Here is a 14,372-nt window from a genome sequence, read left to right as displayed (position 1 = left end):
GTCAACTATTGGATTCGAACCCACGTTTGGCGGATCACGGAAGGCTTATAACTGCACACAGAGAAACCTTAGCCTACTTGGAACCCGTGCTTATCTGAAACTGCACGAGGTGAGATTTTATAGTGCTAGCCCAATGGGATTCTGTGCCGCAGTTTCACGGGTACCATCTATTAACGCCTTTTTGTATAACGAGGCCATGGATCGAATCAACGACCTTCCGCTTTCAGAGCAGACACATTATCTACTAGACCACGGAGAAACTGCATGTGTAGACGTGAACAGAAATAACAGAACACTCATAAGTTTGTACAATATTTATTATCGTACAAATTCATCATTTTGCATTTTTGTCTACAGTTAAAACTTGATATTTCTTAAATGTGCTTGTCATATGTTTCTGCACATATATAACATGTTTGATAAAAATATACGATCAGTTTGAAAAAGGTGTTTATCATGTAATAACATATATATTTTCCTTAGACCAGACAAAGTTATTTAATCTATTTAAATATTTTAAAATTCAGTACATTTGTATCAGTGCTTCTCGTACAGTTTGTCCTTATATGTCATACAAATCTGAATGCTGTCCTTACACTTACACACACATATCTTTTTAAAGATATTTGTTTCCAACGAACACAAAGATATGCGTAACCATGACAGTTTGAAGGACAAGGAGAAGAGGGATGTTTCATCTTTATAGAAGAGCGGATCCTTAATCAGTTTTCGCGCCTTTGGTTTTTATAGTGTAGTTTATCGCAAAGACACCTGATGATAAATCCCCTTCATAACATGTCCTTATCATTCTCCAAAAGTGAAAAAAGTGTATTTTAAATAATAGCCATAATCACATAAGAAATTGAGGCAAAGGTCCATATATCTACTCCATTTAAAGCTCAATTATTAGATTCATGTGAAACGATAACAGGAAAGATATATTTGTGCTGCATCTGCATGAATAGTTTTCTTTTCCTTTCATGTTAAGATGTATCATTTTGTCCACAGCAGGCAGTATTTATTAATCATGATCATCAGTATGGATTGCTCTCACAATACAAGAATACCGGGAATAAAACAATAATTTAAAGATATATTGATAACAAACGGCCTGATACTGGCCCAATATGGCATACTTTTAGTATTCCGAAGGTCCAAAGGTAATTTCCTGTAATAATCATTTTTTTATTCATAAGGTCAAAGCATTCAATTTTGATTGAGGTATTAATATCACGTTAATAATGATCTCATTGAATACCATCGAGAGAGGACTGAATGGTTGTTGTGTAAATACCAGATGGCTTTTAACGGCTGGTTCTAACCATAAAGCCATACTTGAATCTAATATATTGATGCCTCTTTATCTAAATAGCTGACAGCAGTACTATGTAAACAACATGCAACCAATGTTTATACCTTAACTGTAAAAATGACATGAGAAAATGCATGATATTGCCAAATCGGAAAACAACGAGAGAGTAGTTCCTGTTCATTTACATAAATCAAGGAACGTTGGGGTCTTAGATTTTGATGTTTATGCTTATGAACGCGATGTGAAACAGGTTCTCATTGAGTCCCTGGTTTGGCAACAACATTTCTTGAGTATAGTGCAAACTATAAAATATTTTCCTATCTGTCTGAAAAGCCTAATATCATTAAGAGAATGATTTTCAGTTTCAAAGAATTATGCAACATCTTTTGCAATTTTAAAGAAGAGGTAATTTATACGTGTGGGAAATCATTGACTTCCAGGAGATGATTACATGCCTAAAAATCAGAGTGTTAAACGTAACAATGGTAGATTTTATTTCATTACAAGTCATTCCTGAACCTTTAACAATTCAAAGTCGATTTAAGCAATTAAGTTTATCTTGATTCCTTTAGATCCATAAGCCATGGCATAGCGACAGAGAACCATTCAAAGTCGCGTGATAGTTCTTTTTGAATTGATTTGTCATCGAAGTCTCAAAGAGGGAGAATCCAAAACATTTACAAAAGACGCATGCCCCGGTCTTCTTTCCACAAACTGGACTTAGTGCAGCGAGTCCCATGCTGTAGCAAAGACTTAAGACGGTCACAACACTAAGGCCGCTTTGTGGAATGATGTTCCGAACAACACCCGCTTGGACACGTATGATCTTGTTATTTTTCTCGAGGTATCAGCTTGATAGGTATTTGCATTGCATATAAATGTTGGCCATGGTCCTCGGCATTGTGGGGCTTGCTCTGTTGGTTGGTTTCTGAGCCATGTTTAATTCCTGGTGACGGTTGATCTAGGGCACTTTGGAGAAACAGTGCTTGTAGATCTGTTTAGGGATGACAGTTTGAGCCTGTTTTTGTGCACGGAAAAGAACGTTGCCTGAAATGAAAAAGAAATCATATAAATATACAAGAAATGTCACAATGAATATGTTACTATGTGCCAATATAGACTACAAAGATGTAACACTTTAGGAAAAGTGCATCGATATACGTGGGTCGGTAGATAAATTCGAAGCTACACATTAAAGGAAAAATAGTGAACTCGTTTGTTGTGGCCATTACAAGATATCAAAGAGTTATATCCACAAATAATTGCGAAGCGAATTGTTTCGATGTGACTGTAAAATGAAGTAGCGGATTCATTGTAAAATCTATAAAAATAAGCAGGGGCATGTGACTTTTAAAAATGGACAATCTGGAGGAACGTGCAGCGATCAAATAGTTGCAGTAATGGCCACAACAAAAGATGTCACTATTATACGATTCCTTCTATGTGGCGCTTAAAACATCAAAAAATCATTCAACCCTCGTAAGGCACACTTCATGGCCAAAAAGCCTTTTTGATCTTGCCAATATGAGCAGCAATCTCGATTCATAAGCTTAAAGAAACAGATCAGCATTGGTGGGAGCACAATTGGTAACAATGAGAATGCCTACTTTTTGCCTAAATGCCCTATCCTCAGATTTCGCATAGCTAGTTAACCATGTGGATATTTGCTTTCGTTTTAAACAAAACTGTCATAAACTTTAAAGACAGTTATACGCAAGATACTTGTATAATAAATAGTACAATACATCAAAATATAAAACAAACCCATGACCAAAAGTATAATAAACCAATAGGTGAGGTGAAATAGGCATAAAGCGACGTGCATGTGCGTGCGTGCGTGCGTGCGTGCGTGCGTGCGTGCGTGCGTGCGTGCGTGCGTGTGTGTGTGTTTGTACTAGTCCGGACTTATCTCGATTTTATAATGCTAGCCCCAATGAAATACCATGCCGCAGTTTAACATGAATACCCCCCTCAGACACAGTATACTGACATCGAGCCGACCAGCCCTTGTTTTAACCCCTTAATGCCGAGCGCCTGACAGAGTAGAACCCCGACCTTCCGGACGGACGCCCTACCACCAGACCGCAGAGACGGTCTCAATGTACTAATAAATATACCGCAAGTGTCATCTATTTCCATACTATAAAGTACAAATAACAAAATACTGGCATTAATACATATAGTACAATGCATCAAATACAAGATCATGACATTTACCTAACGTACAATGTATTAATTTACATATCAATATCATTATATCAATTATTTTGTATTTAACACTTGCAGCCGCAGGAGATATCACTTAAGTGATCAAATGATAGCTATCGATGCGTTATTGCTGATACCTATTGATAACAAACATGAACATTAGCTTGAGATTTAAATGTGATTCTATTTGAAAAAGACTTTGTTAAAATTATTTCACAATTTCGTTGCAACATGATGTCTCTTTCCAACAATGACGTAATGAAGAAAACTCTAGCGGTATATTAGATTAAAAGCTTGACCAATTAACTTACAAAGATAATTCGTTCAACTTTGCGTTTTTTAAAATATGAACAGACGTAAATACAACATATAAGTCAGGTTCCATGTACCAAGTTACCATCAATTTCTTTTTAAAATTAATTGGGGGCACGGGTGGCCCAGTCGTCTAAGGCGCCGCGATTCGCTGTGCAGAGTTGCGTACTTTGGGCACGCCAGAAACCTATGATTGTGGGTTCGAATCCCGGTTCGCCCCGATTATATTTCTAGTTTGTTCAGCACCATACCCGTGCTCGTGGGTTTCATCGAAGTGGTAAACGTCTGAGACCTGCATCACTTCGGGCTTTCCTCCCACATTAAGCTGACACGACGCGATATAACTGGAATACTGTTAAAAGCGGCGTTAAAACCCACCTCACTCACTCACTCGGAGTCAACTATTGGTCTGCTTTTACGCAAGTAAAAGGCAATGTCTGATGGCGGAACCGACAGATATATCAAAGCTTTGTCTGTATAGCGGCCAGGCAAATGCAAACAATGGCAAATGGCATGACCATGTCTTTGTGTCATTTGGTTACGACGAAACGCTACCTGTCTGATCATCCATTGTTACCATGAGATGCCTCTCATGGGAAGCATTGGAACTGGAGTCCCACAGCCCCCGGGTTGTATACGACATGAATTATGAATTTATTTTGAATGCCGACTGAGCTTAGGCCATTTTTTTCAGTTTATCATGGCTTGACAGCTGATATGTAGAAGACCCGTGAAGATCCGGGGTAGAATAGGTCTTCAGCAACCCATGCCTGCCGCAAGAGGCGACCTTGGTTGTCGTAAGAGGCGACTAACGGGATCGGGTGGTCAGGCCCGCTGACTTGGTTGATGCATGTCATCGATCCAAATTTCGTGGATCAATGCTCATAATGTAAACCACTGGATTGTCTGGTCCAGACTCGATATTTTACGGACCGTCGTCACACAGCTGGAACATTGCTGAGTGCGGTTAACAACAAAGAAAGAAAGAAAGATGTTATGTAGAAAGCTGAAGTGATGGAGGCCACAGGCCTTCATCTTGTTGGCCAATCCCATGAGTACGGGGACTGTAATCAGGTCGATCATCAGATTCGAGCCAGATCTCGAATCAAATTGACTTAGACCATTAGACTACTTGTGCCCCCACATTATTTGTAAGATGTCAGAAAATGTTATGCACGGATTGAGAGCACCATCGTCAATTGAGATGGAGGCAGTGGCGTTGAATCAGAACGTGATCAAAATAATAATGTTTTTGTGGGTTGTTGTGCATAATCTCGAAGAATGAATCAAAATGTCAAGTTGTTTCAGTTTTTGGGGACATTAAGTTTGACAGGAGGCAAAGAAGCAGAACTGAAATGCTTGTAAACTCACAGAGTTGCGATTTTCGGCTTTTTAAGTTGCTGTGTGTGTTACTTCGTTTGCTGAAGGCGTGTTCACACGCCATCACACAGTCCCGGTACTCTCGAATCATTCGAACCAGATTGTCTCTAAGAGGGGATAACCGCCGATTGTTCCCAGATGCAGATATCAAGTACTGGATAAATTCGTTAAAGTTTAATGCTGTAACAAACATAAATTCAATCCATTAGTTCAATAAAATAGAATAAACAATAATAATGAATAGTTTGGAAATATAAAAATCGTTGACTTTTAATTGTATAGCTAGTATACAAGTATGTGAAAACCGAATGCAGATAAGATCCTCAGCTATCTGGGGTATTATATCGCCATTCTATTCTGATCAATAACCTGGACCATTCGCTTTCTTCTGAGCCCGATTCAAATTGGATGCACTCAGCAATATTCCAGCTATATGACGGCGGTCTGTAAATAATCGAGTCTGGACCAGACAGTCAAGTGATTGATATCATGAGCATCGATCCACGAAATTGGGATACGATGACATGCATCAACCAAATCAGCGAGCCTGATCCAGTTAGTCGCCTCTTACGATAAGCCTAATCGCCTTTTACGACAAGCATGGGTTGCTGAAGACCTATTCTAGCCGTCCAATCGATTTTTGTCTGCTAGTTTAGTCATACTAGAATTAGAGATGATGACATCACTTCAGAAACGAGAGTTTTGGGCGCATGGGTCCAACCAAATCATTATAACAGGATGGCGATATAATATACTGGATGGCTTACATATGTACGAATCTAAGGTCAATAAGAACTATGTGACAATTCTGATGTTGTTACATGCATTTATAGATTACTGTTTGGTTTACTTACTTTGTCCCCTGAATGAGTTGGACCAAATTCCTTTAATTCTATGAAGGTTTGGATTAGCCTTCTCGCATCTCTCATCACAAAAACCTGAAGTTGGGACGGTCAGCATTAGCAAACATGTCGTTATGAGGAGAAACACGTGTTGCACACCATGCACGTGCTTTGTAGGCATCCCCTGAAAGAAGAGATGAATAATTATTTGTTTGGTTTTTTTTTGTTTAACGCCACACTCAGCAATGTTCAAGCTATATGATTGCGGTCTGTAAGTAATCGAGTCTGGATTACTCAATCCAGTGAATGACATCATGAGCATCGATCCACGCAATCGGGATATAATTACATGCATCAACCAAGTCAGTGAGCCTGAGCACCCGATCTCGTTAATCGCCTCTTACGACAAGCATAGTCGCCGTTTACAGCAAGCATGGGTTGGTGAAGATCTGTTCTCCACCCAGATCTTCACGGGTCAGATGAATAATTAATAATGAAAAGTATGTCTCACAAGACATCACACCCATTGTCAACTGAGTATGGCGACTTTCAGCAATATTCAAGTCAGATGAAGGCGAGGCTCCGAGAATGGGCACTTAAAGTTATACCCATGGGAGAATCGAACCTGATTTTTCATTTTAACCGCTACGCTACGCCACCCCACCCCACCGGCTACTATTTTGAGATTCAAATATATATTGATTTAACGCTTCGGTATAAGGGGAAACGAAATTAGTATGGTTCACACTTATATACACTTTAATCAGGTTAAGGTGAAGGTGAAGGTGTAGTACTGTACATTGAAACTGTGTCGAAAAGGGAACAGTGCCGTTAACAATGACAGTCACGTCATTATCTAGATCCATTGTGACGTCAATACACATGTACCTGACGACAACAGTGTTGTGTTTATTGTGTCAAAGATTATGTTGGTTAGTTTGCTCCCCCGAGCAGCATACATTGCATGCATTAAACTATTCTAATAGAACATACATGAGATGTTAAAAGGCAATATAGCTGAGCCATTATTTGCGGTCCTAAAAGTCTTCGCTTGAACATGTTGATGAGTGCAGCTACAGAAGTTTGTTTGTTTGTTGTTTGACGCCGCACTCAGCAATATTCCAGCTATATGACAGCGGTATGTAAATAATCGAGTCTGGACCAGACAATCCAGTGATTGATATCATGAGCCCATATGGATCCACGCAATTGGGATCGATGACATGCATCAGCCAAGTCAGCGAGGCTGACCACCCGATCCCGTTAGTCGCCTCTTACGACAAGCATAGTCGCCTTTTACGGCAAGCATACAAAGATGATATCATATGGATGGTAAATATGTTAAAAGTTCGTTGTTGTATAATGTCGGCTAGTACGACTAAATTAGTTTTACTCAAACAGTTCTTGATATTTTCCAGGACACCATTTTTACTGATGCCATTAATATACTTATATCTGCCCCTAGCTATGATATCAACGTCAGTATCGCATAGCCACTAACTGAAGTAGAAGCGTCAGAGACAAATTACAAGTCCAGAGGCATCATTGTTCATAATTGATATCTAAGATATATCCTACCTCGAGGCATTAAGTTCTAATTGATATCTGAGGATTCTGTTCGATATGCAACTGAACTTTTTATTGCAAGCTTATGGTACATTTTCGTTTGTTTGGTTGTTTAACGCCGTACTCAGCAATATTCCAGTTATATGACGGCGGTCTGTTAATAATCGAGTCTGATCAGACAATCCAGTGATTGATATGCGCATAGATATGTGCAATTGGGATACGATGACATGCATCAACCCGATCCCGTTAGTTACCTCTTTTAAGGCAAGCATGGGTTGCTGAAGACCTATTCTATCCCGGATCTTCACGGAATATACACGTAGTAGTAGTAGTAGTAGTAGTAGTAGTAGTAGTAGTAGTAGTAGTTGTAGTATTAGGTTGCTGAAGACCTATTCTACCCCGGATCTTCACGGAACATATACGTAGTAGTAGTAGTAGTAGTAGTAGTAGTAGTAGTAGTAGTAGTAGTAGTTGGTTGGTTGGTTTGTTGTTTAACGCCGCACTCAGCAATATTCCAGCTATATGACAGCGGTCTGTAAATAATCGAGTCTGGACCAGACAATCCAGTAATTGATATCATCAGCATCAATCCACGCATTTGGGATCGATGACATGCATCAACCAAGTCAGCGAGCCTTACCACCCGATCCCGTTAGTCGCCTTTTACGACAAGCATAGTCACCTTTTACGGCAAGCATGGGTTGCTGAAGACCTATTCTACCCCGGAATCTTCACGGGTCAGTAGTAGTAGTAGTAGTAGTAGTAGTAGTAGTAGTAGTAGTACGGGTCAGTAGTAGTAGTAGTAGTACTACGGGTTAGTAGTAGTAGTAGTAGTAGTAGTAGTAGTAGTAGTAGTAGTAACAGTCACCGATACCCGGTTTATTAAACCAAAATGCAACGTTCTCGCGGAGAATACCCTCAGAAATCATGTCAGCATGATTGTGTCTCCCATACTGTTAGGTAATGCATGATAATAGCACGCAAATGACAAGCAATAGACATGATTAGGTGGGGAAATTAAGTCGACAGGTTGCCAACAATATCAACACAAGTATTTATTTCATTTCAGGGTTTGGTATTTCCATACAGAACCGGTGATGTGAAACACGACGGACTTAGGGATTGAATCAAATCCTCTTACACATTATATACTCACCGCCAAAAGAAACGCAAACCATAGAAACACGTTGGTAGGTTGGTTTGTTGTTTAACGCCGCACGCAAATGGGATCGATGACATGCATCAACCAAGTCAGTGAGCCTGACCACCCGATCCCGTTAGTCGCCTTTTACGACAAGCATAGTCACCTTTTACGGCAAGCATAGGTTGCTGAAGACCTATTCTACCCCGGATCTTCACGGGTCTAGAAACACGTAGAGAAGTATGTACCTTAACAAGAGATGTTTCCAATGTGTACCGATTAATGACAAAACTAAATATTAGTCAAATGTTACCACAGAGTGCTTTTATTCTTATCACCCTATGCTGCACATGATTTCCAAACATTACATGCTAATCCTGCACAAGTCAAATGGTGCATATCGAGTCATGGATCTATGACATCACGTGATGCGTTTCTGAGCATCGGTTCACACACCATGTAACAGTATTTTCGTTTGTGGATCGAACCAATCTAATATCTCATGAATATGAGTAAGTCTTCATCTATTACCAACATGTATGGTGTTCTCGTTTCTTGTGGCGGTGAGTATACAACAAAGCAATAGCACGAATCAATGATTACTCCCCTTTCACCTAAATCGAGATCCGCGAAGATCCGGGGAAGAATAGGTCTTGCCATAAAAGGCGAGTATGCTTGTCTGGAGACGACTAACGGGATAGGGTGGTCAGGCTCGCTGACTTGGTTGATGCATGTCATCATATCCCAACTGATTGGTGCTCATGATATCAATCACTGGATTGTCTTGTCCACACTCGATTATTTACAGACCGCCGCCACATAGCTGGAATATGTGCGGTATTAAACAACATACAAACAAACAAACAAACCTCAATTGAATCGACAAACCTCGGGACGTGCACAAAAAAGGCAGCTAAAACAAAAAACAACCTGCCGAAAAATGGACACAGAACACCCTGGGGGTGTAATTGAGAGTTACCCGCCCTTGGACGAAGACGCGTCCCGACATCTTGTCAACTCCAGGGAAAGAATAATCGAGAACAATCCAGCCAAACAATAGCCATTCGTTTTCAAAGGTATTGTTTTGCAACACCTACACAACCAATCCTAGCAAATCATACATTATATTGCTGTGTGCGACATTGGCATTGAACACTGACAGTAGTAGCTACAATGGCCCAGTTAATCGGTGAAGCGGGTAGTTTTGTCGAAGTAGTTATGTCACAATGAATGTAACCGAACTTAAAGACGGAGACTGTGAACCTTCCTCAGCGAAAAAAAATAGATTTAATGGCACTGAAGCGATGGAACATTCTTCAACAAATGTACCTGGGGCAGTCAAAATATTTGCGGGATCTATGAGGCAAGTAATGCGAATATTCTCGCTGCAGTTAACCAAATGAAAATATTCTGTTTTCAAGATAGACTGATACAAAATGAAGACCGCAAGCCCGCGGCTGCCCCACGAAAGGAAGCTGAGGCCCTGAAACGTGATACGACGCACAGGTAGCAATATTAGTTGATAAGATTTAAAATTATTGACAATGAACAACAAGCATCTCAGTAATTATTCTGAACTTGTCAGTAAATAGACGTGAAGTCAGCAATCCGATTGTTACATGTCAACTTGTAAACAAACCTTACAAGGAGTGTTTGAAATTGACAACAGTGCATGCAACCTGCACAGAGCGGAAGAAGCGGAACGATGACAAACTGGGCGCTGTCGTCAGGCAGGAATCACACAACCAACAGAACCAACATTTGCAAAACAAGAATTTGAAAAATTATGAAGCGTATATTGACGCTGCCTTGTCACAAGAGGAACGTATCTCCAGATCAAACATGCGGACAGTGTAAACGAGTTCAGACAAGGAAAAATGCTTCATTTTCATGGCAACAGATTAGTGAACTCTTGAAATTCTAATAACATACTCTTCGAGGAGTCTGTATTAAAGGAACTCATTTGTGATATTGTTGGTGTATGCGAAACATGTTTAAAGTATGGTGACGGTGTTTCAGTTGATGGTTATAAATTAGCATGGCAGCAACCGCCATACAGTCATGCCAACCTATGGGCAGAACGGGAAACAGGGGAAGTTGGTGCTATTTTTAAAGACAGCTTTTTGAGAAATTTAGTGTTGACATTTTAGTATTGTGTGTGTGCTCCGCTCCTTTAGCGCTACAGATGCAGATAAGTTTAAATCGTATTTGCATACCAAAGCGTCGGAATCACATGCATTTGTAGGTACTTCAATCTTCGCGTTGGGGCCGGGAAAGACGATATAAGGAGTTGGCAACTCAAGAATGGTTTCTTGGTGGTTGGTCCCGTGAAGATCCGGGTTAGAATAGGTCTTAAACAACCCATGCTTGCCGTAAGAGGCGACTATGCTTGTCGTAAGAGGCGACTAACGGGATTTGGGTGGTCGGACTCGTTGACTTGGTTGATGTATGTCATCGTATCCCAATTGCGTCGATCGATTCTCATGATGTTAATAACTGGATTGTCTGGTCCTGGCTCGATTTTTTACATACAGCTGACATATTGCTGAGTGCGGCGTTAAACAACAACCAAACAAAGCTCGGTGGGTAAGTACATTGTAACAGCTCTCGAAAACTTAGCTCGATCTAAAAACTTTAAAATGCCATCACTTATTAATGTAATGTGTGACAATTCTTTTAATCTTTGCCTGCACCGATGAGCCTGTTTGTGGCAGCGGTTAAAGAGTTCACTCGATATGATCAAGCTAAATTCCAAGGTGGTCTTCTCGTGAAAGAAGATACTATAGCATGATTGAATGAAACTATTTGTAAGATTGAAGCTATACCTGAATATACACCATGATGTCAATGCTGCATCTGATGACTTTTTGAACTGAATGTGTGTTAAACTTGATTAAATTGGTGAAGTACTTCACTATAAGCCAGCTTGTGAAAAAGGTAAATCAATGTATACACCAAGTTGATGTGAAGTCTTACATATTCAATGAAAAACTGTTTCTATCACAGAACGTGTAGGGTTAAATTTGATGCCGCCTCTAACAAACCTACTACTGAACTTCTCCTTGTCAACACTTTGGAAGATATTGATCTCTAAGATACATATAGTCCTCTAACTTTGACATCTTTAAATTGTATACCCCCTAAATACTGGGGGGGTTTTAACCACAGAAGAATATCTGTCCTCTAATGCTGTTTGTCTCCACAAACGAATATATTCCCATCAATATTTTGTAATGTACCTGTAAGGTATATCCTCTTTCTAATACTCGTTTTCAGAACTAAGGAACACGTACTCCTTGTCACTTGTTGATGTGTTATTTCTATTAACGGGTGTGACGCGCCGTGATATAACTGGAATACTGTTCAAAGTGGCGTTAACCCCAACTCACTCACTAATGGGTGTGACCTCTTAGGGAAATACTATTTATGTGATATTTCTGTTTTTGGATGCAACCTCTTGGGGATATCTGAACGCGAGTGAGTGAGTGTGTGAGTGAGTATAGTTTTACGCCTCTTTTAGCAATATTCCAGCAATATCACGGCGGGGGACACCAGAAATGGGCTTCACACCTTGTACCCATGTCGGAATCGAACCCGGGTCTTCGGCGTGACGAGCGAACGCTTTAACCACGAGGCTACCCAACCACACCGGAAATCTGAGAACTCGGGTTAAGTCCCTTGACTTAATGTTTCCTATGTGCATGTAACCGAATGGTAATACACTGGTATACGAAATGTTCAGTTGGTTCCTCAAAAACTTTTATCTTCACATATCTGCTTTATTTCCCTCTTTTTACTGTTAATCAAGGTGCCCATCAATCAGTGATATAATACATTTGATACATCATGCCTAATGGAAAATGTTGTGATGAATGTGTTGAATTAATTGCCTCAACATGTTTCTATGGAAGATAGATATCTTTCTGTAATTCTTGTGTACGAACCATAACATGCAAGTCTCAGGTAACAGGCTATCGCATGTTTTTTTGTATCCATAAGCATCAGTCATTTATTGAATCTATTTTGACCTTGCAAAATGGCGCGTTGTCTCATTGTCGCCCTTTGGTAGCAATCAAAAGTATTCTTGAAAGGGCGACAATTGGTTAAAATGGCGCGTCTCATTGTCGCGTTTTGATTAATTGTGACACTTTTTGCTTGTATAGACGACAATGTCCCTTCTGGAATTACAAAGTCATGCGTGTACAAGATTTTAATTTTAGAGAGATGAGTGAGTGAGTGAGTTGGGTTTAACGCCGCGTTTAACAGTACTCCAGTTATATTGCGGCGTGTCAGCTTAATGTGGGAGGAAAGCCCGAAGTGATGCAGGTCTTAGACGTTTACCACTTCGGTGAAACCCACGAGCACGGGTATGGAGCTGACAAACCTAGAAACATAATCGGGGCGAACCGTGATTCGAACCCACAATCATATGTTTCTGGCGTGCCCAAGGGACGCAACTCTGCGCAGCGAATCGCGGCGCTTTAGACGACTGGGCCACCCTTGCCCCCTTTAGAGAGATGAACAATTAAAATATTTTTATAGTGTACAAAACTTGTTTTAAGATGAAAGCAACTATAGTGTGCTGCATGGTAGACACCGCCATTAACATTTGTCCATTCTGACATGATGAGCATTCGTTGCCCGGACATTTCATTTGGTATTGCTTAAAACTCAAAAACACTCGCAAATCTGAAACACGTGCTTTCAAGATACAAACAGTTATGTAGCACGTCATTCTGGGATGACTTCATGATACAAATGCCTCTGTGATAACTGCATTCGTTTGGTTAGCAGAGTGCGTTTATGCGAAATTAAGAACGACAATTCCATTTTTGGGTAATTATGTTCGTGTATCGGTCACATGAAACTAAAGGTTACCGACAAATATAAAAATATACAATAATGATAAAGTGATCGTGAATCGAATTGGTTTGGTCTGTCCTTGCGGTATCATATGTCGTCTGTGAGGTCAAGGTAGTTCACGCCTACTACGGCGTTGCATGGTGAGTGAGTGAGTGCGGTTTAACGCCGCTTTGAACAATACTTCAGTTATATCACGCCGTGACTGCTTGGTTTGTATATTGCTTTCAAATTCGTTTATCGCATCGGTAACACTAGCAAGTAGTGTATCTATGCAGACGCATTGCGAGACAGACCCGTGAAGATACGAGGAAGAATATGTCTTCAGCAACCCATACTTGCCGTAATAGGCGACTATCCTTGCCGTAAGAGGTGACTATCCTTGTCGTAAGAGGCGACTATCCTTGTCGTAAGAGGCGACTATCCTTGTCGTAAGAGGCGACTATCCTTGCCGTAAGAGGCGACTATCCTTGTCGTAAGAGGCGACTATCCTTGTCGTAAGAGGCGACTATCCTTGCCGTAAGAGGCGACTAACGGGATCGTCAAAGAACTACCCTCCAGGACTTCCTCCGATATCAAGGTGACGTGTAGTGATGTAACTAGAATACTGTTCACTCCTTCTCATATAGCAAAGGTTGACGACACCATGAAAGCTGTATTACAAATTGTACTGTCAAAGGTCTCACCTAAGGCATTGTTTTATGTGTCCGTTTGCTCTAGATTTATAAATTTAATCAAGAATAACTGC

General features: G+C 40.3%; 1 protein-coding gene across 2 annotated transcripts in view; it reads right to left on the bottom strand.

Moving 5' to 3' along the window:
• Positions 1–330: 330 nt before the first annotated feature.
• The window catches only part of LOC124151488, a 79,357-nt gene continuing 65,315 nt past the window's right edge, over positions 331–14,372 (bottom strand). For both annotated transcript variants that reach the window (XM_046523992.2, XM_046523983.2), the window contains exons 3-5: positions 6,067–6,238; positions 5,204–5,392; positions 331–2,359 (exon numbers count right to left, since the gene is read on the bottom strand). In XM_046523992.2, the coding sequence (XP_046379948.1) occupies positions 2,274–2,359; positions 5,204–5,392; positions 6,067–6,238 (447 nt within the window). In that variant the 3' untranslated portion in view covers positions 331–2,273. The remainder of the gene's footprint in view (positions 2,360–5,203; positions 5,393–6,066; positions 6,239–14,372) is intronic.

This window comes from Haliotis rufescens, unplaced genomic scaffold (assembly GCF_023055435.1).
Source record: "Haliotis rufescens isolate VD_foot unplaced genomic scaffold, xgHalRufe1.0.p SCAF_4, whole genome shotgun sequence".
Lineage (NCBI taxonomy): Eukaryota > Metazoa > Mollusca > Gastropoda > Lepetellida > Haliotidae > Haliotis > Haliotis rufescens.
The sequence above is the reverse complement of the archived record's forward strand: the minus strand, read 5'-3'. Positions and strand labels throughout refer to the sequence as shown.